Source organism: Plectropomus leopardus, chromosome 6 (genome assembly GCF_026936395.1).
Source record: "Plectropomus leopardus strain MGB_pleo_1.0 chromosome 6, ASM2693639v1, whole genome shotgun sequence".
Lineage (NCBI taxonomy): Eukaryota > Metazoa > Chordata > Actinopteri > Perciformes > Serranidae > Plectropomus > Plectropomus leopardus.
The window spans coordinates 4,201,734-4,229,521 of NC_142181.1; the positions used below are offsets into that span (position 1 = coordinate 4,201,734).

The following is a 27,788-nucleotide window of genomic DNA, read 5'->3' on the forward strand; positions in this document are numbered from 1 at the left end:
TTACGATATCACTTTCATAAGAATAAGACAAATGCAAGATCCTGGTGACCTATGACCACCAAAATCTAATCAGGTCATCCTTGAGTCCAAGCAAATATTTGTGCTAAATCTGAAGAAATTCCATCAAGGCGTTCTTGAGATATCACGTCACAAGACGTATGAATGGACTGATGGCCGTACGGCCCTCAGGACCGAAAACATAATGCCTCTGACTCGACTGTCGCCGACGCAGAGGCATAAAAAGTCAGATTTTCACGTTGTTGTTTTTTGTAATATAAAACAGGTATAGATACAGTATAAATACTGTAAAAGTATCAAAACACTCAATCCACTGGGCAGGGCACATTGTCCATTTTCAGAAACTGTGCCTTTAAACAAGCTGTCAAAACTTTCTTGGAGTTGTGATGTCACAACCACAGTATATAAAAGGTAAAAACTGCCACTACAGTGGCGTTAACAGTCATTTCCCCACCTGTATTAGCCTAATTGGATGTGTTTAAAAGTGTGAACGATAAAATTGACTAAAAAATGACGACAACTAGTCAGAATTTTCATCTCAAGACTGAGACTAAATCTAAAATAGCTGCCAAGACTAACACAGAAGCACACTTGGCTTTTTCAGTACAGAGACAGGCGCTAAAACAGAGTGTTTCAGACAGGGAGTGAATACAGATATATTCAGGCAGACATAATGTGGAAAATAATGTGTTTTTAGCGTTAAAGCATGCAAATATTTTCTAATAGAAACCCTGAATACAAGAATGAACCTTTGGACCTTTAATGCCTCATTATTTAATTTTTTGCTGCTGAGATTGCAGTTTTCAAAAGAGAGACAAACTCACAACAACAGAAATAAATTAATAAAATAAATGAGTCAGAAAATCAGTAATTATAAACAAAACACAGATGATATACAGCACCTACTGTGGACAACCCATCTACAGCAGAGGGCAGTATAAGACATTTTTCCCGGTCTTGTGTTGTGTATATGTGAATGAAGTGTACACACGTTTGTTTTGTAAACTTACCAGTCACATGCTGCTTGTACACTTCGACCTCCTGTTGATACCAGAGCTTTCAGTCTGTAAAAGAGCACAACGGAGAAAGAAACTCAAATTACATCCTCAAAAACACTGACACTATCCCCCTGAGACCCAGCAATTTGTATTTGTCCTCTGTGGGACATAAGTGATCAAATTTACAAAGACGTTGCTTATGTTATTCATATGGATGTTTTTTTTTCTCCATTTACGAGAGTCTTAACAATATTATATCGATTATTTCAGATGTGTACATTAGTTTTAAGTCTTTCAAAATACACATTTTAACCCATGTCCTTTGTGGGGGACGCTGGGACTTGCTTCTTCTCATTTTCAACCATTTTCCATACTTTAGGAGAAAGAAAAAACTTAAGTGCCAGCAGGTTTTTAATGTTCAGAGGAGGGCTGAAGAGGAACCTGACGAAGACATTATTGACATCCAGCACCCATAAACTCGGATTCTTACATTTTGCTATTTGACATATTCAAGGATAAACGGAAATTATTTTTTTCATTTGCACATAAGTGCACACACACAATAACATGCACAATTACTTTAACGTAACCTTCTTAAATTTGAATTCAATGTTATAATGTAAATGCGCTGTAGGTTGATGTTATCAAATGTACATTTAATTTTACAGGACATTGACCTGATGTTCACTATACGGGACAAAACAATAATAAATAAAATGTTTGAGAAAAAAAAGTGATTTGTTTCTTACACCACAAATACTTAAATTATGTTAAAAGAAAAAAAATCAAAATAATAAAACCACTTTTTCTACCCAGTCTCAAGAGGATAATCATCTACATTTTACTTATCTATATTCTGAAACATGCACAGAAACAGCATAAGACTAGTCACTGCAATGTGGCAATAAGAAACCCACAGAAGTTACTTTTCTTTTCTGTGTGAATGAGTTAATCAGAGGAGCACACTGATTTTTTTTCTCTGTGCAGAAGTTTGTGTCCTCAGGAGCTTTCTGGCAGCAGATGGCAAATAAAAGGAGAGCAGTTCTGGATGCACACCTATGTGGAAACTCTGTAAACAGTTTGAGATGCAAGTGAGGGCTTTCAAGGAAAAGGAGGTAATATGGAAAAGCTTTAAAGTTGTTGACAAAACAGAACTGCCATTGGAGTCGGGAACAAACAATATCATTTGGAAAAAGAGAGCTGGTGAATTATTCAGCGTTTTTAACTGGATGGTGTAACTGGATGAAGTGGATGCCTAAACAGAAATTCAGCTGCTGTCAGCTCGGAAAGAAAAAAAGCGTCAAATGTAAATGTTTTTTTTGGGTTTTTTTTTAAATACAACCTTAGAGAAGATTTTTTTTTTTTTAAATACAACCTTAGAGAAGATTTTTTTTTTTTTAAATACAACCTTAGAGAAGATTTTTTTTTTTTACATACAACCTTAGAGAAGTTTTTTTTTTTATTTGGCTATTTGACTTTTTAATTTTTTTATTTTATTATTTATCTTTATTTTATTTTTATTTGGTAAAAGTAATATTTTCTGTCATTGCTAAAATTAGCATTAAAATGTATTTTTATGTGTTTCTGTATTCAAACCTTTGTTGAAGTCGGTGACATTTTAATTATTGAGTTTAGTCGGATTTATTTTGCTTCACTACATTTTAATTTAAGGATTCAGTCCAGTGCAAAGACACATTTCACACGATCAATAGAGACAAACATTTAAGAGGATTATGCAAACAGAATTAATTTTAAAGCTGCATTTGCTGATTTTGAACTTGGCAGCAGCGTAACAAGCTGAAAACCCAACACTGTGTAAAGTTTATTCAGCTAATGTGTTGGCAAACACTCGGCAAATTATACATTCAGCTGAAACAGAGCTACATTAGCATTGATTGGAGTTGTATTTGTATCCACCTGATTAATATAAGTCCAATATTTACTTTCTTTTTAGTCTCTAACTCCTAATCTAACTCCTGATATCCTCCAAAAATATCTGTCTCTTCAGCCGCTTAATGTCCGTTATGTTCACCAGCTAACTGTGTCTGTGCTGTTTGGTGCTGAGCAGGTCACACACAGTGAGTCTGAGCCTCTTCTCTGAAAGCAGATGCCTGCTGCTGGAGACAAGTGATCAGATGGTGACTTTAAACCTGGATGCGGACAGTCAAACCTATCTCACGCTCAGTACGTTAACACAATGTAAAAAAAAGTCAAATTATTGTGTTAGTATGACTAAAACTGAGTGAAATGACTGTATTTCTCAGTGGAGTCTGATGTTTTTGATATAACAGCTTCAAATCCTCCTTGGTAAGGGCTGTTTTATTACAAGGTAAATTGCTGAAAATATTCTAAATACAGCATAGGCTTCACTTATTTTACAATTTACAATTACAATTTACAATTTAAAAAATGTAACCGTTTGAGATAGGTGGTCTGTTGACAGGTTCATACCCACAGTCTACATCCTGTGATTCAAACAAATATGAATCAAACAGTAAAGTTGCAAGCAAGCGGAAACCTCTGGGGCCAATGTGGAAGTGACAAAAAGTGCAGTTCCTCTAATGGCCACTGGAGGCTGGCTGCATGTTACAATACCCAACTTTACAGCACAAATAAACATGTTTACAGCCTTTCTTTTTAAAGAAAATATGACATGTCATAGCAGGAAATGTGCATGTGTAATTATTAACATGAACAAAGGCTCTTCTCCATTGAGACATCCAAGTGAAACAGTATAAGCCTACATTAAGAGACTTGTGTTGTGTGCTGTATTTGAGTGAATGCATTTTATTTTTTACCCATGCACAAATGTGCCATGGCTCATCAGCATGATGATGTCAGTGTGTTGGTCTGTTTATCGTCTGTACTGACAAACATTTTTGCCCAGAGTGAAATTTCTCAACATCTGCCTGGTGGATTGGTGCATGTGAACAGTGTGGTAGCTCGGGCAGATGAATCATTTATTTTACGCAGCTACAGTCTTTCCTCTGGCCAACTTTACTTTTATTTAGTTTCTGTTTTCCAACTTGAACAACCTTGCGGTTGTACGCTTCTGCAAACCTGTCAAGGTGTAGTTTCAGTTTAGATTCGTACTTATGAAAACATGGATGCTTCACAAACATCTTCCCTCCAGCAGCAAAGAAGATGTACACATCAGCACAGTTTGAAGGTGGACACCCAAGATTAGTGTCACCAATCAAGTATCCGACCAAATGTCTCTCCTTGGGATAAAAAAAAGAATTTTTGAGATATGATGTTGAGCGACAGTCAGAAATGTGTTTTTGTTTAAAATTAAGATGTCATAGCAAAGTTGACTTTGGACCCTCTGGATATAAAACGTCATCACTTCATAATTTTATTGTTTTAGACATTTGTGTGAAATTTTGACAAAATCAGCGAAGGAATTTTTGAGTTATGGCCAAAACACATGCTTTGCGAGGCCAAAGTGACCTTTGACCTTCAACTGCCAAACTCTGCACAGTTAATTCTTGAGTCCAAGAGGATGTTTGTGCCAAATTTGATAAAAATCCCCCAAAGTGAATCTGTCAGATTCACCAGAATGAGACAGACAGGGTCACAATGACCTTGACCTATGACCACCAAAATGTAATCAGTTCATCGTTACATTTCATCGTTCATTGCTACACTTCTTTAAAATGTATTTTCCTTAATTTTATGCATATTTTTACACTCAATTTTTAGCTTTATTTTTTTAATATGACCTTAATTGGTTTTATGTTCCATCATATCTTATGCATGCTGTGCAGTCTTTTTTTATCTTGATTTTTATCCTACTTTTACAAATAATATCAAGTGGGTTTTATACATGTGAATATGCATTCTTTGCATTTTATTCTAATCCTTATTTTATTTTTACATGCAGGTTTTATTATGTCTTTATATCTTCTAAGTCTTTTAATGTGAAGCACTTGGTTTATGAAATTTCTTTGTTGTAAAGCACGTTGGGCCGCAATTCTTGTATGACAGGTGCAATACAGATAAAGTTTGCTATTTGATTATTATTATTATTATTTAGTCAAAAGGGACGTTTGTGTGGAACTTTTTGAAATTTCCTCAAGGAATAAATTATCGCCTTAAGCTATCGCCAGCATAGAACCATAATAAAACACACCTGATTCAATGTAACAGCGCTTTCATTTATCAATTGTACAGTTATGTCATACCAAGAAGTGAAAAAAGGACAATGTGTGAGAAAAGCACAGATAAGCACTAACAAAGTCTTGGGGCAGAACAACATGGGCCGAAAGTCAGACGAAACCCCAGTTCCTTGTAAGCTCCCTCAGCGCAGTGGAGATGGTGATGCACGCGTGGGCAGACATTAACATAAATTCCTGTCACAAGGGGGACTGCTGCTAGTGTCTCCTCTTAACCATAACTGACTTCAGGTTACTTGTGAAAGAGTTATTCATCCATTTGACATGTGCCATATCTTCAGTGACAAACCTCGCAGTGCATATTAAGATTTACTATCAGTTCTAGCTGAACGACATAAGAGAGCGATCCGAATAAAGATACTGAAGTCCTGATTTCACCAAACAGACGAGGTTGCAGCTGATAATAAAGACAGGTGTCTCTTTTGTCTTTTCGTCACGGCCATTGTGCATGTTTTAATTTGCTGGGACGAGTGATGCATCAACAGAGATTAAAGAAGCAGAAAGAACAGCGACTTTATCCATTCATGCCTCTGTCCTTACCTCAGCAACACCTGGAGGCTTTGGCTGATAAGCCAGAGAAGCAAAGGCAGATCAGATTATTCATAATAGAGCTGCAGAATCTAATTAGCTGCCACTCAGAAGATAAGAGCTTGTACATGCTAATGTGGTTTCATCTCTGGGGAGCGAGCAGCTTCCTCAGCGCGGCATGAGGTGTTCCCGTGGGACGGGACGGACCGTGGAGGTGCTACAGAGAGATGTGTGTGTGTGTGTGTGTGTGTGTGTGTGTGTGTGTTCATTAATGACTGCAGGATTCGATTATGACAGGTCTTTGAAGGTGGCTGCACATATGCTTGGATTGAAAATCAATTATTTGCTTCTATGATGATGTGCCAATAATGTGTATTTGTAGTTTTTGCCATTGGCGATCCTGATTTTTACTTGTTTAAATTAAATTTAAACATAAATGCTGCACAAGTCAGGTGAAAACTACACATTGTTAGGTGGTCAGGAACACGACTCCAAATGAATGCTTATGTTGTTCTGTGTCTACAATGTGAGCAATAACATCTTTATAAAGTTTTGGGGGTCGACAGCTTATCGGCTGATTATTAAGGCCGATTTTTTTCTGCCAATTCACTGTATTGGAGTTTTATTTTAATGATTGCTTACAAAATTAATTAATGAAAAGTGTGCATATAACACCAAACCAACACCAGGGAAGGCAGTCTGCAATACATGCAAACTAGTGTCAGCATGGGAGAACTTTTATTTTGTAAAACCTCAGGGAGCTAATTTTAAATTTTACTGAATATTATAAAAACAGTTGCATGGAACTTGCTGTATATGATGTTAAATGTTTCAGTTTTGTCCCGTAATGGGACACAAAAACTGAAAATTTTGATTCAAGGGAATCACCGAGGAAACAGGAAAAGGTGAGTTTTCGAGTTAATTTGTTGACTATGACCGAATGTATCACATCAGCAGAGGGCAATGCAGATTGCTTTCAGAAACCAACCGTTAATAGAAGGTCAAAGTCAAATGTGTTTGTGAACGCATATCATGTCTACCAAAAAAAACAACAACACCCAGACTCTTTTGTGCGACCTCACCACAGTGCACTCAGTAAGCAGATCTGACCGCAGCAGACAGGCAAACACATCAGAGTCAGCTCACTGGTGCGCACGCTGCTGCTTGGGTTTTACGAAGCTGCCGTGTCCCACAGGTGTAGACCTACATACCACTGCATGCGTGTGTGAGAGAATCAGAAAGAAGGAAGAGACAGCGAGAAGCAGCGGCTGAAGGAAGCTGTTTAAGGAAGGGCCTTAAACCACTTCAACACACACCCACACACCAACAAACAGTCAATCAACAAGAGATGGAGAGTGCATAAAGAAAAGCTTCGCCACACTCTGACACCTGGGTTACATTTATCGTTAATGACGATCCGATATCTGACTGAAACACTTCAGGCTTTCATAACCACCAGAAAGAAGTGGAAAGGAGAAGTGTTTCTTTTTGACACTGTTAGTCAATGTGCAAGACAAGCAGTCACTCACTGTTTATGTATTCACTTAAATGTTATTTTACTTTGTATGTTAAATATGAAATACAAATATAACGCAGTCCACTTAAAGGTCACAGTATGTGCATCATCCCTAAACGACATTAACGTAGCTTTTTTTCCATGACGTGTAGCCTGCGTTACAGATCACTAGACAAGCATCAGAGAATATGACAAAGCATGCCATCATGACCACAGCGGTCAGTATTAGTCAGTCATAAACTCTAAGCGAAGGAGACAATTTTCCCTGGTTCCTTGTTTGTCATGACCAACGTTAACAGAAAGGGGACTGCATAAATGCAAAATGAATTGCTAAAATATGAATTTTAAAGACATTGCATGTGACATTTTCATGCGAATAGCATCTGATTTTCAAAACCCAATTATCACTAAACAACGCCTCCGAACCTTGGTTTTAATTGATGTATGAATTCTTGAGCTATTGCCAAAAACATGTTTTGTGAGGTCGAAGGGACCTTTTATCTTGGACCACCAAATTAAAGAGCCAAGAGCCACAGGCTGGAATCGAACCCGGGCCGCTACAAAGGCCTCGGTATATGAGCCGTACACTCGAACAGGTGAGCTAGAGGCAGCCCCAAAACCACTTTACTCTTGAGTCAAAGTGGACGTTTTTGCCAAATTTGACGTACCTTAATTTCCTCATGGTGGTCTTGTGATACTGCATTCACAAGACTGTAAAGACTGCAAGCTCACCATGACCTTTGACCACCAAAACCTATTCAGCTCATTCATGTTTGTGCCAAATTTTTAAAAATTCCCTTACCACGACCAAACTTTGATTGTCCACTTCTAGCTTAGCAATGGAATTATGGGATATCAGGCCATGGATTCACAGAGGGAACTTAGAGGAGGGACCCAGTTTATTCCTATAAAAGTTGCTCTGTGGTGCATAAAGCCAAAATGGTTTCGATGATGCTCTCTCTCAGACGGTTCTGCCAATAGCCAAAACCAGGGCAAATACGACCAATTTCAACTAATTAATGCTGCATGATTAAAATGTTATCATATCTGCAGAAAAGTTCAATATGCGCCAGTGTAGATATTTCATTTTAAATCTGTGATCTGCCGATACCAATGAAGTGCAGATATTATCATGCATCCCTTGTAAAAATGGCTCCATATGTAAAGCTAAAAGCTCAGAGGCTTCAACAAATTACAAAAAGTGCTGTGCAGAAGCAGAAAGAACGGCCTTATTGCACAAAAGGCCATATTTACAACACTTTTCCAAGGAAAATGTGTACAATCATCCAGGAGGTCAAAGAAAAACCTACATCAACAAGACTTCTGTAGCCTGAGTTTGTAACCCCACTATTAGAAAGGCGTAACAACAATAACAAGGCAGAAAGCATTGCTCAGTAAGACAAATACGAGTGTCAAACGTGTGAACAACACTTGACTGTTTCTCAGAACTTCAGGGACGCTGCTCATTGAACAGATGAGTCACAACTGGGTATTTGTGGCTGGCACAGCCGCTGTTATGTCTGGTGAAAAGCAAACACTGCATTCCACGATAAGACCCTCGCATGTGGTGGCAGCAGTGTCCCGGTTTGCAGATGCTTCACTGCATCGAGACTTTTCAATAGCCTCACGATTTTGCCCCGCATGAGAGAATCCTGCAGAATCACACCGGGAGCTGAGTTCATGGTCTAAAGCTGAAGCAACACAGGGTCATCATGCTGCCTGACAGTCATCCAAAACACATCAGAATGGCTGAAGAGCAAGAAATTTACAGTCATGGAAAAGCTAAGTCCAAAGTCCAAACCCTGTACAAGCAACTCCTGCTTGAGAGCAAACAAATGTCACTGAGCTGAAGTGTATTTATATCGAGGAATGAGCCAAAATTCCTCCACAGCGCTGTGTGAGAGTGAGCAAGTACTACTGGTACACTTATTGCTGCTGAATGTGGTGTAACCAGTTACTAAATCTAAATGAGACTTTATCACACAGGGGCGTTAGGTATTGCATAACACACTTTAAACAACTCATCAAGGCATCAGTGGTGCAACATATCACATTTTGTTGTTCTTTACTGTGGGTGCCTTTTTAATACTGATGTTTTCTTCAAAGCTTCGTTAAAATTCAACGCATAAATTGTGTAAAAAATACAGAAAAATGATGCGCTAACCTCAGTAACTACATTAACACTGAAAACAAAAAAAAGTGTTTTTTGACTGTTATAGGTAGAAAATTGTAATGTAAACAATTTATATATAAAAATGTTTTTTGGACTAGGATGTAAACATGTTTAAGTCTGTTGCAGAGACTGGGATTTTAGCATGGGGTCTTTGGAAACGGACCCTGTTTTGGAGCCAGCCTCTAGTGGCCATTAGAGGAACTGCAGTTTTTGGCTTCATTTTAGAGCCTCATTTGGGGAAACATTAAAGACATAATCCAGGCTACTGTCAGAAATGAGAGAGCCACAGAATAAATTACAAAGCTGTTCTCACAGATTGACTGCTGCTCTCTGTGCAAGGTAAACTGTATGAAGGTGTTTTAAGTCTTTGATTCATTTTTTATATAAACATATATGTAAATATTTTATGTGTGTATGCTTCATATGCCTGTTTTTGTGTGAACATAAAAAGCATGTTCTTATGTGTACATGCAGTACAATTTGTACAAGGAAAACTATGTAGTTGTTCGAATTGTGTTCAGTGGCCCGTTGTTTTCATAGAATTTATAAATATACTTTTATTTATATATACTTTTGATTTATCAACTGTTATTACTGTTGTAAGTGATACTAAATTTTATAGTGCCATTCTTTTAATTTATTTATTTTTTAAATTATTTATTTATTTGTCCCCCAATTTATTTGCTTTTTGGGTGTCTGGGGTTGAATGTCTTTGTGTATATTTACTGATAAACATATATATATATATATATAAAGTTTCTAAAAAAAGATATATAAAAGATAAGCTACTTTTTTGAGCTGATATTCTCTGGGAGGATATTTAAAGGAAATTAATACATTTAATGGCATGGAGTTTATTTTTTCACTCTCTCGGTCATGACTTGTCATTTCCTGCTTTTGAAACAGAATTATTTATGACGTGATTCTTGAATGACCTTTGCTCCACATGTTGTCTACTGTGAGTTAATTTCAGTTCCAACCTGCAGTGAAGTGCAGGGTTTTTTTTTTGTACATTGCAAAATGAGAAGTTTCTACCTAAATTTAAAGGGACTCTTTCTTTAGAGTGTGTACCTGTTTCTGATTCATGACTTTAAAATAACCACAGCAGAAAAAAAAAACTGACAAAAAAACGTCTATTTGGATTCCCCATGACAACCCACACATTTCCCTTTTCTGCTGCTGCCTGTCAGGGTTTCCATAGCTGTGGGTTGTTGTTTCATAAGGCGAGCCCTAAGCTGAGTCAAACATGTCGATTAGAGGCTAGCGGGGGACTAAAGGAGGATCCCATGTAAACACACAGCCAGGATCTTTTTTTGGAACAAGCTAATTTCAGTTTGAATCATGAAAGAAATCAAACCTAATCTGTTGAGAGAGCTGATGGTGGAGCAGTCCCGGCCTGAGGTTTGTTGATCAAAGCAGGGAGTGATCAGCTAGGTCTGGTGGGAACAGAGAGCTGCCTCGCTAAAGCCTCAAAGGCCGGCTACTCACCACTCCCTCGGTCTTCATGATGACTGTGCAGCTCTGCGCACGCTCTCAGCCCTCCACACTCTTTCAGTGGCTTCAAGCAGATGCAGCATAAAATCAAGCTCAAGAGAAATATCTTCAGAACCATGATTTCTTTATCTCATTTACCCCCGTTTGAACAGAAACTGGGTCTCGGCAAAGCACTGGAGGGACACTGCAAGAGCTGACACATTTCGGTAATGTGATTTTAAAAAGTCACCGGTTCAGCTCAGTGTCCTCTGCTGCTACATTTTTAGCTTGTTGGAGGACCGGTGGCTTAAATCCAGTTTCCTAAAGATAACACTACTTCAAGTGAGTAGCCACAGATTAAGGCCCTGAAAATGACACAGCAACGAGGCGGGGTTTTTACAGATTTGCGCAAAACTTGAGCAATATTTTCGAAATGTCAATAAAACACAATTATACAACAAATAAGTCCAACCAAGCACTCTGATTGGTCCACAACACATTTAGATGTGCTCATATTTACATGACAGCACACCTTCCTCATCATCAAGCGAATTTCTTCTTCATCGCACCAATTCAGGCAGGAGGCAATAACGTCAACAAACATACCTGTAAGTAACGCCACATCAAAGAGTAAAACTGTGAAATAATCAAATACAGCTGACCAAATGAAAACCAAAAACTAACACAAAAATGACAATAACCAGCACAAAGCAATCAAAGCAAAGACGAGTCACTGCAAGAAACAGCAATATAGACTCATTGGCAAATATATATATATATATATCACAAGGATACTTGTGCTATATTTAAAACAAACACAAAAAAACATGCAACATCACATGTAATTTTTTTTAAATTGTAGAAAATAAATTCTATTTAACAAAAACAAATTTATCAGCAATAACTCTCATAATCAATTATCATTTGAAGCACCCTTGTGCTTGGATTTTGCATGATTGAGCGGTTACTGTCACTATAACAACGATACTCAACTCGCCCATACATGTCTCGCATATTTTAGGACATTTCTAGGATTTAGGGGCATTTCCAGGATTTAAGACATCTCTAGCATTTTAGGACATTATCAGGATTTCAGGACATTTCTAGGATTTTAAGGATGTTTCTTTGATTTTTGGATGTTACTCCGATTTTAGGACGTTTCTGGGATTTCAGGGCATTTCTCTGATTTTAGGATGTTTTCAGAATTTTAGGACATTTCCAAGATTTTAGGACATTTCTCAGATTTTAAGATGCTTCTAGGATTTCAGGATGTTTCTAAGATTTTAGGACATTAGGGTCATAGCTAGGACCTATTTTGGGGTGTGTGGGTGTGCACTCTTTTTATTTAGAAACAAGCTCTATTTTTTGCTGTTTTATGTACTCTGACGCCTTATGTATGCTAAAAGTACAAAAACAATTTCCAATGTGAATCACTTAAATTTTTATTGTGAATTAGACAATGGTTGAGGGGGTCACTCGGCACCCTATCAGGGGCCAGATTTGGTCCACAGGCCGTAAGTTGAGTATCAGTGCCATAAAAAGGCCCAAAATTTAGCCTGTTTACCAAAAAGCTTTGGATAAAAAAATGAAACAGTTCAACATATGTGCCCACCAACACCTCTTACTGCCCCACACATTCAAAGCAGTCCAGAGCCAGGCCCGCCTAGTATGAGCTCTGAATATAGAAACTGTATTAAAAGGCCGATATCGCCCCCATATATTTGTCAAATTCTGTTGGTTGCCACTCCCTGCATCCCCATGACAGAACGACTGCTCTACAGCTGTTTCACCGCCTCACAGTCCCAACAAAAACTCTTACAGGCTCTCCTGTGAGCATACACAACAGTGTGGGTTGAATACTGACTGAATAAAAGGTCTTTGTAAGAAAACGTCCCTTGACGATGATTTTTTTTCTCATTGGCAACGAAAATAGAGGAAAAACGTCAAACTAAACACAGGCTATTGAGTGCTGCAGTGTTTTCCCTCGGCTTCACACTGAGGCTGTTTCCCCGCGAGCTGCTGTATCCACTCACAGGTCAAACTTAATTTTAGAAACATTACATTATATGCACACAATACTGGCTGAAAAATGACTTCTGCTTTGGCTTAAGCAACAGGTTGCGAAGACACAAATATTTTTGTCACTTAATTAACACATACAGAGTCCTCCTGTCATCTTAAAGGCATTTATTGTGAGAAAACCACTTGCTCTTTATCACCCACGGATATGTGAAAGCAAGTTCTCCAACAGTTGAGAGATCCTCAGTTAACTGCTCGACTCACAGAGACAGGAAGAGAAACAGACAAGGCAGCTAGCAACACGCCCACGCAACACAAAACTGCTCAGCACTATACATGCATAATGTCTAACTTTAAAGTGCAATACAGCATGGCCAAAAACACAATAAGTAATCAGAATATACAAAATATAGAGAGATGATAATGTTGCATGGAAAAGATCATACGTGACATATAGTAGCTACTGTATGCCACGTTATTTTACATTCTTAATTGGCTTACATTTGAGTTTCTCTCATCTCTCCAATCTTGACTTAAGTCAAATTTTAATGTGAACATTTTTGACAAACTTCCTTATCTCTTTTGTGTGTTCACCTAAACTTACAGCTGGTGATTCAGTCACAACCACTTCAGCAGATAGTGATAAGGACAGATGAGATAATTTCAGCACAAAATGTTTTCTTGAGCTCTGATATAGTAGTTTGACCACCATTCAAATGTAATATGAAATATTTATTAAGTAAAATATTTAACATTTGCTCATATTTACTGCTGCTGCAAAGCTTTTACACTCAACTGTAGCCAATTTACAATTTACATCTGTTTATTGTTTTTGTATTTGTTTTTTCAAAATACATGTAAAAAAATCTCCTTGTGAACAAATACGCCTGCACATTCTTAGATGCAAAGAGCATGCACATATACATATATACACCCATAATAAAAGGACAAACAGGCAAACAAGCAAAAAATAAAAATAAAAATACATATAAATTTTAAAAAATTAAATAAAAAAAGATTAGAGAAAAAGAAATTTAAATAAAATTTAAAGAAGAATGTCAGACATGTCTCTACAGATAACACCGTGTTATCAAGAATGGGTTTATCTTATTGAAATGGTCTAAAAAGGGTTGCCATGTCATGTAGAACACATTCGCCTTTCCTCTAAATAAAATGTATTTTTTTCTAAATGTAAATGTTTCATTACATCATCCAACACAGTTCGGTCGTCTGATGGGTTTGTCAGTTTCCAACAACAATCAGTTCAACAAAATCAGTCAACAATGTCACAAAGCGTCTCATGTTATATTGGCTATTTGTCAGCTTTATCGTAGCTGCTTTCACTCCAAACAACACTAGACCTGTATGGGACTGATTCAGATTACTTCTGTTCGCTTTTTCCCATTTCTAATAAACTTTACATTTTTCAGTGTCGGTGAAAAAGTCTTAGCTCTGGTAACTCGACACATTCATAGATTAAATGAATGCACTACTATATAAAATATTTCCGTTGATTATTCAGTCAGATATTAGACATCCTGCATCTATTATTTAGTAAAGCTTGGTTTCCATCGTGGAGTGTCATGACTCACTATTCAATGAGAAACTAACCCCCCTCTTATCAACTCAAGAAGACCTGCATCGGTTACCTTTTCTTACATCTTGTGCCCACATCTTTAGTCACATTATTCCACCCCTAAAATGTTCCAAATTTACCATAAAAACAAACTGTTGCTGACATTTAGTGTCCTTTTGTGAGTCAGAGATGTGCCATTAAGGCCTTATGAATACATAAAGAAGAAATATTTATATATCATTTTAGGTATTTTAGAGACCCCTATTACAAATGTAAAGTCCTCAGGATGATTTATAGTTGCGTGCAGACTCTGACCTGAAGCCTGTGAGCTTTTATACTTGTGCGGTTTGTCTGTGTCGATCTACAATCACACCTCCAAAACAGGGTTTCTCTGAAGTGCTGTTAAGTTAAATTAATTCAACTAACATACCAAAACACACATTAAATATGCTGTCTAACCCTTTGAAACCTGGATAAACATCGGCTGTCTTGTGCTGCATTTAATTGCCTTTCACAAGCAATTAATTCTCTGAAATGTGAGGAAATTGGTTCGATTTCTTTTGAAACATGAGAAAAGGGCAATAAGCAAGTTGGATAGAAGTTTCCCACAAATTGAAAGAAATTAATCAAAGGTGACAAGGAATTTATCTGAATACTAGATGAAAGACACAGACAGAGAATCATTAGAAAACTGTCCAAAAAACTGGGAAAAATATCAGTAAAACTATATTTATAATTACAAAATCTATTCATTATTATTATTATTATTATTATTATTATTATTATTTCAGGTCATTTGCTGCTTTGTTAGGGTTTGCTTTGAGTTTTTTTTTCATTTTACCTTCTTTCTTTCTTTCTTTCTTTCTTTTTTTGGGGCAAATTTTCAGGTAATTTTCTTGTACTTTTCACAGATTTCTTACTAACTTCTTGGTCATTTCTTCCTTTGTTGCTCATTCTTCCCATGTTTTTGGGAAGAATGCTGAGCAACAGTTTTGTGTGAAATTAATTAAAAGCTCGTCCCATAGATGCCTGTCCCAAATATAAGCTGATTTAAGCAAATAATAGCCTGAGCTGTTAACTGAAGTTTTACGGTCCTTTGTAAGGTATTCAAATATGGCTTTTCATGAGGCGATACAATGAAAATATAATTTAGTGAGGTAGAAAACCATAAAATGACCTTTAGATCACCATAAAACACTAAAACTTTCCATAAAAAGTCCTAACATTGTAGGTCTAACAAACTAGCACATTAGATGGTGTGTAAAATATTTCCACACCACGTTGGAAAAAATAGTTTGTGCAAATGCATAATTTGCATGAGTAATCTGATGATTATAAATGTCACATAAATTACAAAGTCACTGATAGGCTGACATACTAGTTTTGGTTGGGTAGGATGCTCAGAAAAGTTTCCAATTCAAATATTGTTCATGCATTCACTCATTTAGTGAAACATCATAAAAGTTGGAGACTCCTATAGAGACTCTTATAGACATGTTTGTAGCATCTGTCCTGATCAACCAACAAAGTCAACTTTCACAACGTCCCAACAGAGCTGGCTCTGTGTAGCACTGTGTACATGGTGGTACTGCATTGTTCAGCAGAAATGTCAGCCTGTGTGACCATGCGATGCAGCAGATTGATGGGGTGAAATTAAATTCTGCTTGAGGCCCCAGTGAGGTTTGAGCCAGCAACACTCGTCTCTCCTCTGCTTCTTATCGCAGCTGTCGGTCTCAACAGTTGACTTCCACGAGAGCATGTTAAAGTTCAAATGAAACCAATATTTGATAGTCAAAGTAGAAAGAGACTGCACGTTTTGTGGCACAATTCTGGTAAGATTTATACTATTTCAATTGAAACAGCTCAACTGGTTTGTTGACTGAAGTAGAAATATTGCCATGCGGACATACACAGTATACATTCATGCCCGTAAAAACATGGATGCTTCACACACATCTTCCCCCCGGCAACAAAGAAGATCTTTATAATCAGCACAATTTCAACAGGGACACCCAAGATTAGTGTAATGATGCTGAGAACTGGCCAGAATGATTAATGATTACAATCATAATCATGATCACGATTATATCGTATCTGACGGATGTGTAAACGTTTGTCATAATCTGGCCTTAATATGGCCAAAAACATGTTTTGTCGGGTCAAATTTTAATCCGGTTAATCTTCAATCCAAGTGAGCGTTTGTGTCAAATTTGAGAAAATTCCCTCAAGGTTATGGAATATCATGTTCACGAGGATGTTTGTGCCAAATAATTCCCTTAAGGTGTTTTTTCAGATATTCGAGAGAATAAGACAGATAAAGTCACAGTAACCTTGACCTTTGACATATTACTAGCAAAATCTTATCAGGTCATTGTTGAGTCCAAGTGGATGTTTTTGCCAAATTTTAAGAAATTTACTCAAGGCGTTTTTCAGGCATTGGATTCAAAAGAATCAGACACATTCATGGCCACAGTGACATCAAGATCTAATCAATTCATCGTTTTGTCCAAGCAGACATTTGTGCCATAATAGAAGGAATTCCTTGTAGGCATTTTCAAGATATCGTGTTCACAATACTGGGACGAACAAGCACTCGAAAACATAATGCCTCCGAGCTCGACTAGGCCAGTTGTGTCAACATTGAGAAGACAGCTAATTCTGGACTATAACACCCGCCAAAATAGTAATATCCCACAAATGCTACACAAATCTGCAGCTTTTTGATGTAACAGTCCCACAAACATAATAAATGTTCCACAAATGTAATAGCATTTGCCTACTACAAACATATAGCTATTCCACTGGCATGGATTTGTTATGTTTGTGGGAAAGTGAAAATCTTCAGCTTTCCAAATTGTAATAACTTTCCACAAATTTAAATATGAAAATGATCTTTGTGGTCATCGTTGTTTATTCATTTACTTAAAGACCTGCCAATGGGTTCAAGTCAGCTCATTAACAAAATATCACAGGTTTGGGCAAAGCGGGTCAAAACTTGTCAAAGCAGTGCTCTGAGTAAGTTATAAATAACTTAGAGAGACATTATGCGCAGTATAGGCTGTGCATTAACAAGCCCACCCTCTACCTTTCTTTTACTTTCACTGTCATTCTCTCTCTCTGTGTCTCTCAAACACGCACGCAGCTTCATCTTCTTCAGTTCACAGACCTGTGTACCTTTTTTGGGAAAAATTAAAACGCCACAAATGTAACAAATCCCTGCAAATGTAATCGCAATTACATTTACATAAAATTACATTTATCAATGTGAAGATGCATTCTTAGTATTTTATTCTCGTCTTTATTTCATTTTTACGTACGGGTTTAATCATGTCTTTATGTCTTCTACGTCTTTTCATGTGAAACACTTCGTGCATGTAATTTCTTTGTTGTAAAAGACGTCGGGCTGCGTTTCTTGTACGAAAGGAGTTGTAGAAATAAAGTAGTATGTTTGTTTATTACGTTTGTGGGATTATTACATTTAAAAGCTGCAGATTTGTATTACGTTTGCTGGCTGTTGACGTTGGTGGGTGTTACACTGGACGCTCTGGTTTCATCCCTGCATTATTACTGACACCTGCTCACACAGACTAATGCAACACAAATGGAAACAGATCCTGAAAGCACCAACTGCACTGACACATGCCTCACACACTCCGGCCGATACACTGCACCTCTATTAAAAATGACAGTCAGTTTGCTCCACTTCGATGGATATGCTAGTTGTATTGCAAAATTGATCACGTCAAACTATATGGTCGACGCCTTTCTGATCAGATTAAAAAGTATTTCACTATGATAATTAAATTCTCTGCTGGTCTCATGCTGTTTATCAGCTGTCCAGAATCTACACAGACCACAAATGGGCCCACCCATGTAAAAGGAAACACACACACACACACACACACACACACCACCCACTCGCGGGAAGCCTCGTTCAGCTGAGCATTTCTGTCACTGTGGGAAATCCCATGGCTCTGTGTCCTCTGACTGCATGCATCCTCACACTTCCTGTTTACAAACACACACACACATCCGCAAAAAGGCACACACACAAGCGACCACACACGCGCACACTGTGGAGACTCGAAGATATAAACAGGCCTGTATACACGTGAACAGAGAGAGGTTTGTGAGGCAGGTTACCGGTGGTAAAAACCAGAGCTCTGCTCCTCTGTGTCGCTGTGTTTTCTTTAAGTTTGGTTCCAAACCTTTTAGACCAGTGCGAGGCTGCATGTGTGCACCAGTTGCAAGCAGTATATTTCAAGAGAGATTTTTCCCTCTTTTATTTTTTTATTTAATGTTTTTAAAAGCCTGAAAAGTCTAGTATAAACTGTCTAGTATATGACAAGAAAAAAGATGAGGGAAAAATCTGAAATAAACAAGATTTTCTGAAGAATCATTTTGGTCTTTCTTATTTCCTGCCACTGATCTCATATATTATTAATCCCAGTTAACAGATATCTGCATATGTTTGCAGAATCTGTAGGCAACGTGGCAAGATTTTGGTGTCGGAAATGTTCTGGTTTCCATTTGTAGTCAGAATAATACTGACCAATCGCATTTGAGTATAGACAGCAATTCTGGCAGCAAAGACCAAACTGTCAAGAAACGTTTTGTAACTTCCGGTTTCTGCACAGAGTTCGAGACAGGTTTCAAAACGTCAAGTGATTATGTCAAACATGGACTGGCGGTTTTAAAGGACCTCAGGAAATGCTGCCGTTTGAGGTGTTGTGTTGATTAAGTTGACAGAGATTTGTGGGGATTTTTCAACAGGTGTAGGGCATTAGATAGATAGAAAAATGATGATTACTGTTATTATATATTATTATACTTATATTATTGTTGTTTAATAACAATATTCATTGTTATTATTATTGTTATTATTATTATTATAATTATTATATAGAGCAGGGGTATTAAACTAACATTCAAAGGGGTCCATTTGCTAAAATTTCCTCCCAGCAAAGTTCCAAACCTCATATCTAAAATCAGAATTATGATTAATTGAACATTTTTTCTCAATTATGATTAATGTATGATTATTTTGCATTTGCTTTTTTTGTGGTTTGTTTATTGTAATAAACATGTAATTTATTATTATTCATTAAATATCCAGATTTATATAAAAAAAAGCTCAATTTTAAACAAACTTCAGGTAGATTTAAGCATGTTGGACATGTCCATGCTGGAGCGGGTTTTTGGACATGTCCGCGCGCTGGAGCGGGATGTCGGATATGTCCGTGCTGGAGCAGGCTGTCACACATGTCCAGCTAGCATGGTGGACTGTCATCATATTTTAGCCTGATCTAACAGGTAATTTACATGTGTGTTATAAAACCAGAAATTGCAACTTAAACCAAAATAACACTGTAACCTAAATCTAATAATATGTTTTAACCTAACCAAAAAACCAAAAACTGAGCTAAAAATTAAAAAAGAAATAGGTCTGGTGAGAACCAGTGCTATTTATATGAAAATACAAAATTTGTATGTTATGAAAAACTGGGCCAGCACTTTCTGTAGAGTATAATGTAACATATTTTCACAATATGATCTTCTCTGTATACTTTTATACTCTATAACATCAAATATAAGAATGTGTCAGTCAAATAGCAGGCTCTACTTTATAAACACAAACGGTAAAATGATTTGAAATGTGTTTAGTACACTACAGCTCTGCTTCCAGCCCAACATGCTTAAAATCCCAGCATAGAAAAGATGTGTGACGGCGGCCTGCAGTGAGTTTGATAGTGCGGTGAACGGGTGGTTTTTCAAGGTTGTTCCTAAGCTGCTTTAGCTCTGGTTGTATTGGCAGAAGTTTGTGTTTGTTCTCAGAGACTTTGTTTCTATACTGAGCCAGCATTGTGCTGTGTGTGGCGGACGGAGATACAAACTTCCGTCACAATAATAGAACTGATAATCTTTTTCCTGTGTTACTGTACATTGCTCCAGGGGGAGTCTCCTGCCAGACAAAAGCACACACATGCACTACACTTCAAACTGGTTACTTAAGATCAGCACAAATCCACATGAAAATATTTTGGGATTTAAGCTGCTGTTGACTTATATTTTACGCCAACTTGCAAACTTTTTTAAACAGGCAAAGTTTTTCTGCAGGATTTTCGTCTTTCGACAGCTTTTATTTGCTGGGATGTTAGCAGCCACACTGACACAATGAAGCACAGTGAACAAATTAAATTATGGATGCATTCAAATAACTGTGCATTTCTGCATGGATGATTGAGTTTAGCGTGCAGGGAAGAAGCTACATGATGGGGCATTTGCTTCAATATATAATCATACATTATATGGAAGAACAGTTTAACTTCTGATACAAATGTAGCCTGTTAGATGCATTAAAACAGTTATCAGTGTTGGACACATTGAGGCTAAATATAAACTTGTGTGATGCAGAACACTTTTTCCTTCATGGTTTTGCTGTCCTGATTCTCATTTATTTTGGTTAGATATGCAGAGTTTTTCAAAAGAAAGCTGCTTTTATCAACAGCTGGCTGGTTTACTCTGATCAGATATGTCTGCAGCATTTTGATTTTAAAGATGTACTTCAGGAAAAAAAAAACATCTCACTGAAGAGTGAGTTGAGAGTGAGTTGCTCAGGCCAACAGCTAGTAAACACAGCTAACACTTGCTCATCACTTTCCGTGTAGGGATGGAAATGAAACCCCTCAAAACCTTTGAGCTTATCTACTTATCTATACCGCTACTGAGTCTCATGGGTCCTATAACGTAACATTACATCTCCAGTCGAGTCACTTCATTTAAATCTTAGCAAACTTTGTCGCAAGTCCCGTCAGATAAAAACAGTCATCCAATGTTGAAATCCGAGTTGAAAATCAGCAGAATAAGAGCTAGTTAGCTGAATAAACAAGGTTCCATAAGGTTTAGTTTTTGGAAATAAACTTGAATAATACAGTTGTTTGGGTGAGAAATTTGTTTTTCCAGCGATATAAAATAGATAACAGTGATGGAAAAAATGTTTTTCATTTATTGCTGCTGATATATTTTTGCTTTTCTTAACATTATGTTCTAATGAAGCGGCCCTGTTACATCCGCCATGTTTACTGAAGGCTAGATTTTTTTGGTTCTGTTCAGAAAAAGTCACTTGTTAAACAACAAAAGCAAAACTGGTTCTGTTAAAAACGTCGCCTCATCTTCCCACCAAATGATATAAAAGTATCAATAGTGGCATTGATAAAGACTCAGATTGTTAAAAAGTCACAACCTGGTATCAATATCAATAAAAAGGTGAAGGTCAGAAGGTGTGCGGTTGAGTGTAGCACATCATTTGAAGATACCTTTTGTTTCTTTTTTTGTTTGTTGACTTTTAACTTGTCTGGTGAAGTAAAGTAAATCGCTCTTCTATTTGCCCTAAAAAAGAAACCGCTTGTCCCGCACAACTGAACAAGACTGAATGTCGAGCCCTGCACTGTACTTATTATTTTATAGTAAATTATGTATTTAATATTGACCATTTTCTGGCTCCATACAAAAGTAGCAGCAAAACTCGTTATGAATTTATTGAGATGAAACCGGACACATTCTTAACAAAAACTGAACATAAGCATCACTAAGGTGGTATTTATTGCAGGGCTCTTGTATTGTAAAACATTATATTATATATTATATATATGTAAATGGTGATACAAGTATTATAACCATAGTTTTTCTTGATGGAGAAAGCTTGAACAGGGTTAAGCTTTGGCTCTGCAGTGAAATGCTTCTGGGCCAGCTCTGCCTCCAAGAAATGTTTGTAGAGCTAAAACTCTAATCTGCTCGGTAATAAGAAGCGATTCAGCCTGTTTGTTATTCACGGTGAAAATGAACTTTGGGTTTAAAGCCTTTTGTTGGTGTCTTCAGGGAGACAATAAGCATCTTTCTCCACAACTCATTTCTGTGTTGTTTGTCCTCCCAACTCATTAATCCTAATTGGTCCTTGCTGGAGAGTCACTACAGACGCTCCAGCCGCCCAAATCCACAGAGTGTTCAGTGTTCAGACAACTTATTCACCTCTCACTGATTCAAGTCCAATTATGTGCAAATATTTATATACGGATAAACTAGTTCACACACACACACACACACACACACACACACACACACACACACACACACACACACACACACACACACACACCAATCGAAAGCAGGAAAATCTTATTCATAGCTTGGCATTGACCCTCCAGCCACTTTTCTCACTGGACCTACCAGTCATTTTTGTGTCGTAACTTTGAAGTCTACTGCTATAAAAATTTTTTAAAAATAACAAAATTGTCAATGTGTGCCTCCATTTCTGTCCAGAAACATAATCTACATAACGGTTACAATTATTGTTTTTTCCCGGCCTGATGCCAATACTGATTATTAGTAGTTAATGACACTGATTAAGTGATATTTTTGCAACCGATATGCATTTACAATAAAAATGAAAATCTTTCTGTCAATATTTAGAATTGTAATATAACAAACTCCAACACAAACTTTATTTAAATGCCCTTGGCAAATGTTTAATCAAAACTGTTTCAACATCATAAACAGCAAGGTCCCAGCAACTTTTGTTTTTTAATAAAGTCAAGTGAAAATGTACATTTAAAATGAATAAATCATAAATAGCTACCTGAGGTTTTACAAAGTAAAAGTTACTCCCATGCTGATACTTCCTTTGCACTTTTTAATTAATTCATTTTATCATTGATCATTAAAATAAAACACTGATACAGATAATCAGTAAAATGCCAAATATCGGCCAAAATAATCGTCCAGGCCGATATTCTGTCGACCCCTGGTTACATTAAGGCCAGTTATCATTTAAAAAAAAAAAAAAAAAAAACCTAAAAAAAACTAAATCCAACATAATCTGTGTGGCTTGTTAAATGGCCTGTTAAATGACCATGCTGTTTTTCCATCGCCAGGATTAAACTTTATTTTTAGCATTATTTTTCACCTTCCCGACAAGCTAGCATGACATGGCTGGTTCCTCAGGCTGTCTAAATTCATATGATACCAGTATCAACACTCTACGTTAATGCTGACAGCCCTAAAAAAAAATGTTGTATTTTGGGGGTCTACAAGAATACGTTTACATGCTTTAATGTTCAAAAAACACATCATGTGTCTCATACTGCCCTTCACTGCAGCATCTCTGTCTGAAACAGTCTGTCTGACAGCCCTAAAAAATACTGATGCAACTTTAAATTCTCTTAATCTAATATCTCATTTTGCTCACAGGATAATACCAGTTTCACAGCTCTATTCAAGCACTAAAGTGATCGTGTACAGCACCACATCGAAGAGGGTGACTGGGAGTTCATCATATAACCTATAAGAAACCTAAACTGATTATAATAAGCTATATATGCTTCCACCGGTGAACCATTATGCTGACACATCTTCATATATTAATATTGTGCTTGTACATTTAAAGCTGCAGAGCATTAACTGTGCCAGCTGAAAATAAACTGCAACAGGGGAGACTGGGGCAAGTTGTCACATTTTAGAAATATGTTTCTTTTCTGCACTATCTTGGGTTACTGAAAAAAAATTGTGTGAAAACAAACAAAACAAAATTGTTTTGGACAGTTATCGGCCGCACTAAATCCTCTGTCTGTTCAATTATTTACATCTCAAAGACCAAACCACGATAATCGTTCTGACATAACATCTCACTGTACAAGAGTAGAGAATAAAAGAGTGCTCTTATCAACTGGAGCGCTAAATGCAATCGTTCTCATCCAAAGCAACATATGGAACATGCACGAACTTTAATATGCTAAATGTGCTCAGTGAAAGACATGTAGGTCACTGCAGAATAGAACAACGTATGAGGTAATGTAGGAAGATTTAACATCTACCATCACCTCAGAGATGTGACACAAATACCATCCCATCTAAAAGCTTTTGAAATGCTTGAAAAATGCTAAGACATTGCGAATTGTAATCAATTACAGCTCCATTCTCAATGGTAAATTAAATCTGAATGTATAATTGGACTTTTTTTTAAACAATGTAAGTAAGTTGCAAACAATCTCGTCTTCCTTCACTTCTCAATATATTTTTCAGCTGCAAAACGAAGTGGCAATGTAGCACATCTTATCTGTGCACACCGTGATCTCTTACTTTTCGAGAAAGCATACTTAACATTTGTCATATTTACTCTTTGTTCGATAAGTGATTGGTTCTCAATTTTTGTTTTTTAAAAAACAGTTTGTCTAAAGTTGATTTACTGCTTTTTGTCTATTCTGATTCCAATTCTAAAATGCTTTTAGGAAAAATTTAATCATTTACACTATATCAACATATAAACTAAAATTACCACATTGCAGTTTTATGCCTTTAAAATTTAGAACTTGGGATATAACAAACTCTGACACAAAACTTTGCAGCAACAGCAAGGGAAACAGCAAGCTCCCTACAACTTTTTTGTTAAGTTCAGTGAACATTAAAATAAAAAATGAATAAATAAAAATAGCTCCCGATGTTTTACAAAGTAAAAGTTCCTCCGGTGCTGACACATTCTTTGCAGACTGCTTTCCCTGGTGTTTGTTGAGTGTAACACACATGCTTTTTCATGAATCATTTTTTATTGCCGATCATTAAAATAAAACGCCGATACAGATAATTGGGAAATATTGGCCCCGATATTCAGCCAGGCTGATAATCTGTTGACCCCTGTTCTTGATGATGAAGCAGGAGCTGTTTTTGTATGAAATGACACATGACAAAAAGACTGAGGTGAGACTTCCTGCAGGTCGCGCAATATCCTTTGGTCTGACTATTTCCATGCCAAAAGAGAACATGAAGATTTCTGGTAAAGATAAGCAACAAAACTATGATTCTACGTAAGCAGGTCAATAATAATAATTCTGAAAACTATTATTAAATATGTGCATACTGAGAGTCAGTTCTATTTTTAAAGCTTCCTTGTTGCTTTTCTCTCAAGCTCAAAGTATTGATTTCAGACGCACATGAGTAGAAATAAAATTAATCAATACCTCATGTACATTACTGGATCACTAATTGGATAGGATCACTTCTTCTCTGGCAATGACTCACTTTCTCAGTATTAATGTCTGATGGTTTTACTCTGTCTCCAAATAAAAGCCTTTGGCTGGATTCATAATGCGTGCGCACTTCTTTATGGAAGGCTGAGCAGCTTTTCTTGTCAAGAGACGGCACTCGGTTTTCCATGCAGCTATAGATTAGATATCATGTAACGTTCAAACTGAAGTGCAGTCACGTAGGAGCTGCGCTTTATCTCATGTCAGCTTGGTTATCCAGAGTCTCAGAAAACAGAATCTTGTTATGTTTTTTCACACTGCTGCATTTAGATATGCTATGCACTAACTGCCAGCCTCTAGAGAGTATATAGTGGGCGCAAGAACAACAAAAAAAAGATCCACTAAATTGAGCAAAGGCATCACAGTGGTCTGAAATTTATAATTGAGGAGCACATTTACTGTCTGGTTCCACAAAGCGCTCAACACCAGCAATATCCACATCCAATCAGGCCTGTAATTAAATGTCTCATCAAATCTATTTTCCTCCATAATCATTTCAATCCAGTCATCCAGCAGGATTACTGGAGCGCAGGGGGAGGGAGAACGGAGCAGGAAGCCGGTCCAAGATGGAGGAGCCTCCTGTCGTGTCTCAGTGAAGTGAATGTGAGGGCAGACGGCAGGAGCTGGAGGACGCTGGCTGCTGGAGCCGCTCCAGTCGCTGTATTGGCAAAGGTACTACAGGCACAGATGGCTCAGTCATCACTGAACACACACACACACACACACACACACACACACACACACACACACACACACACACACACACACACACACACACACACACACACACACACACACAGACACACATATAAAAGCCCCTGACAAGAGATGACACATGAGCACACGCACATGCAAACAGCAGCAAACAAGTACCATGCACATTAGTACACAGCCGCCTACAGACTGGAATATGTGAATGAACACACACACACACACACACACACACAGTCCACATCAAATTGGGCATGAGATTAAATGCCACATCAAATCTACTTTAGTTCCTGATCCTTTCAACCCGTAGTGCCCTCCACGACAAAACCAAAATAAAAACAGCAACTGTGTTCACAGATTAGTAGTGTGTGTGTGTGTGTGTGTGTGTGTGTGTGTGTATTGAAGAGAGCAAGAGAGGCCCTCTTGCAGTGACAGAAGAATCACGGGACAAGGACACATTCCTCTTTTCCAGCGTATGGCTAACAGGACTTCACAGTGTTGTTAAAGTCTGGTTTCACTCTTCTTCTGCACTCTCGGTGCAGATGCAGAGTCTGATCTGTGCCCACCGGGCAGCTGCATGCTTTATGAACTTCAGTTTACACAGTAAGACTTACAAAACTGAGAAAGAGAAAATAAATTTTTAAAATGTGCTGGAGAGCATGGAGAGTTCATGAGCAAAGGCAACAAGGCCTGGTCTGAATGATGATGGTCTGAATGCTGATATTGATATTTTTAGAGAGAACCAGACTGCGGCTACAGAGAGCTGCTGTCCTCTGCTGCTATGTTCAAGCAAAAATGAATGAATGAACATAAAAAAATATCCTAGCAAAGACAACTAATGTCCAACAGTTATTATTGTTGTTCTTTAAAGTGCAAAAAATAAAATAAGATACTGCTTGACTTGAAGTAGGGCTGGGCGATATGGAAAAAAGTCTTATCACGATCGTTTTTTTCATATCAGTTGATATCGATATATTTCACGATATACATCAACTCACTATTTCTGTCAAGCTTAAAGGTCCCTTTTGACTCCTAAGTGAGATATGAAGATATCATAAGGTTAATTTTGGTTTAAATATTTATTTTCTGTCAGACATTGAACATGACAAATATACTGTAGAACAGGCATCACCAACTGGAGGACCTATTCTACTAAAATTCACAGAGGTCCAGTTACTAAAATTTCCTCCCAGCAAAGGTCTGAACCCCATACCTTAAATCAATATCACAATTAACTGAACATTTTACTTTAATTACGATTAATGAACGATTATTTTGCTTTTTGCTCTTTTTTTGTGGTTTGTTTTTTGCCCTGAGTGTTGGTGTTTCTACATAATTCAAAGTCTGATTAAACCTGAAACTAACACAAAGTAGTCAGCGCTGTGGCTGTCAAACACTCAGCTGTTCCAGAGTCAAAGTCGTTCACTGCATTTAGTTTGCTGCGGTGCTTTTCTTATTATCATTGGCTGTTCATGTTGTCTGTCAAAACATGGCTGGAACGCGTTTTATCGACATTCTTTCGACTA

At 37.3% G+C, this 27,788-nt stretch overlaps 1 protein-coding gene across 2 annotated transcripts in view; it reads right to left on the minus strand.

Annotated features, from left to right (window-relative positions):
• The window catches only part of LOC121943299 (ubiquitin-associated and SH3 domain-containing protein B-like), a 58,912-nt gene that overhangs the window by 16,955 nt on the left and 14,169 nt on the right, over positions 1-27,788 (minus strand). For both annotated transcript variants that reach the window (XM_088078533.1, XM_088078534.1), the window contains exon 2: positions 1,029-1,082. In XM_088078533.1, coding sequence (XP_087934659.1) covers positions 1,029-1,082 — 54 coding nt within the window. The remainder of the gene's footprint in view (positions 1-1,028; positions 1,083-27,788) is intronic.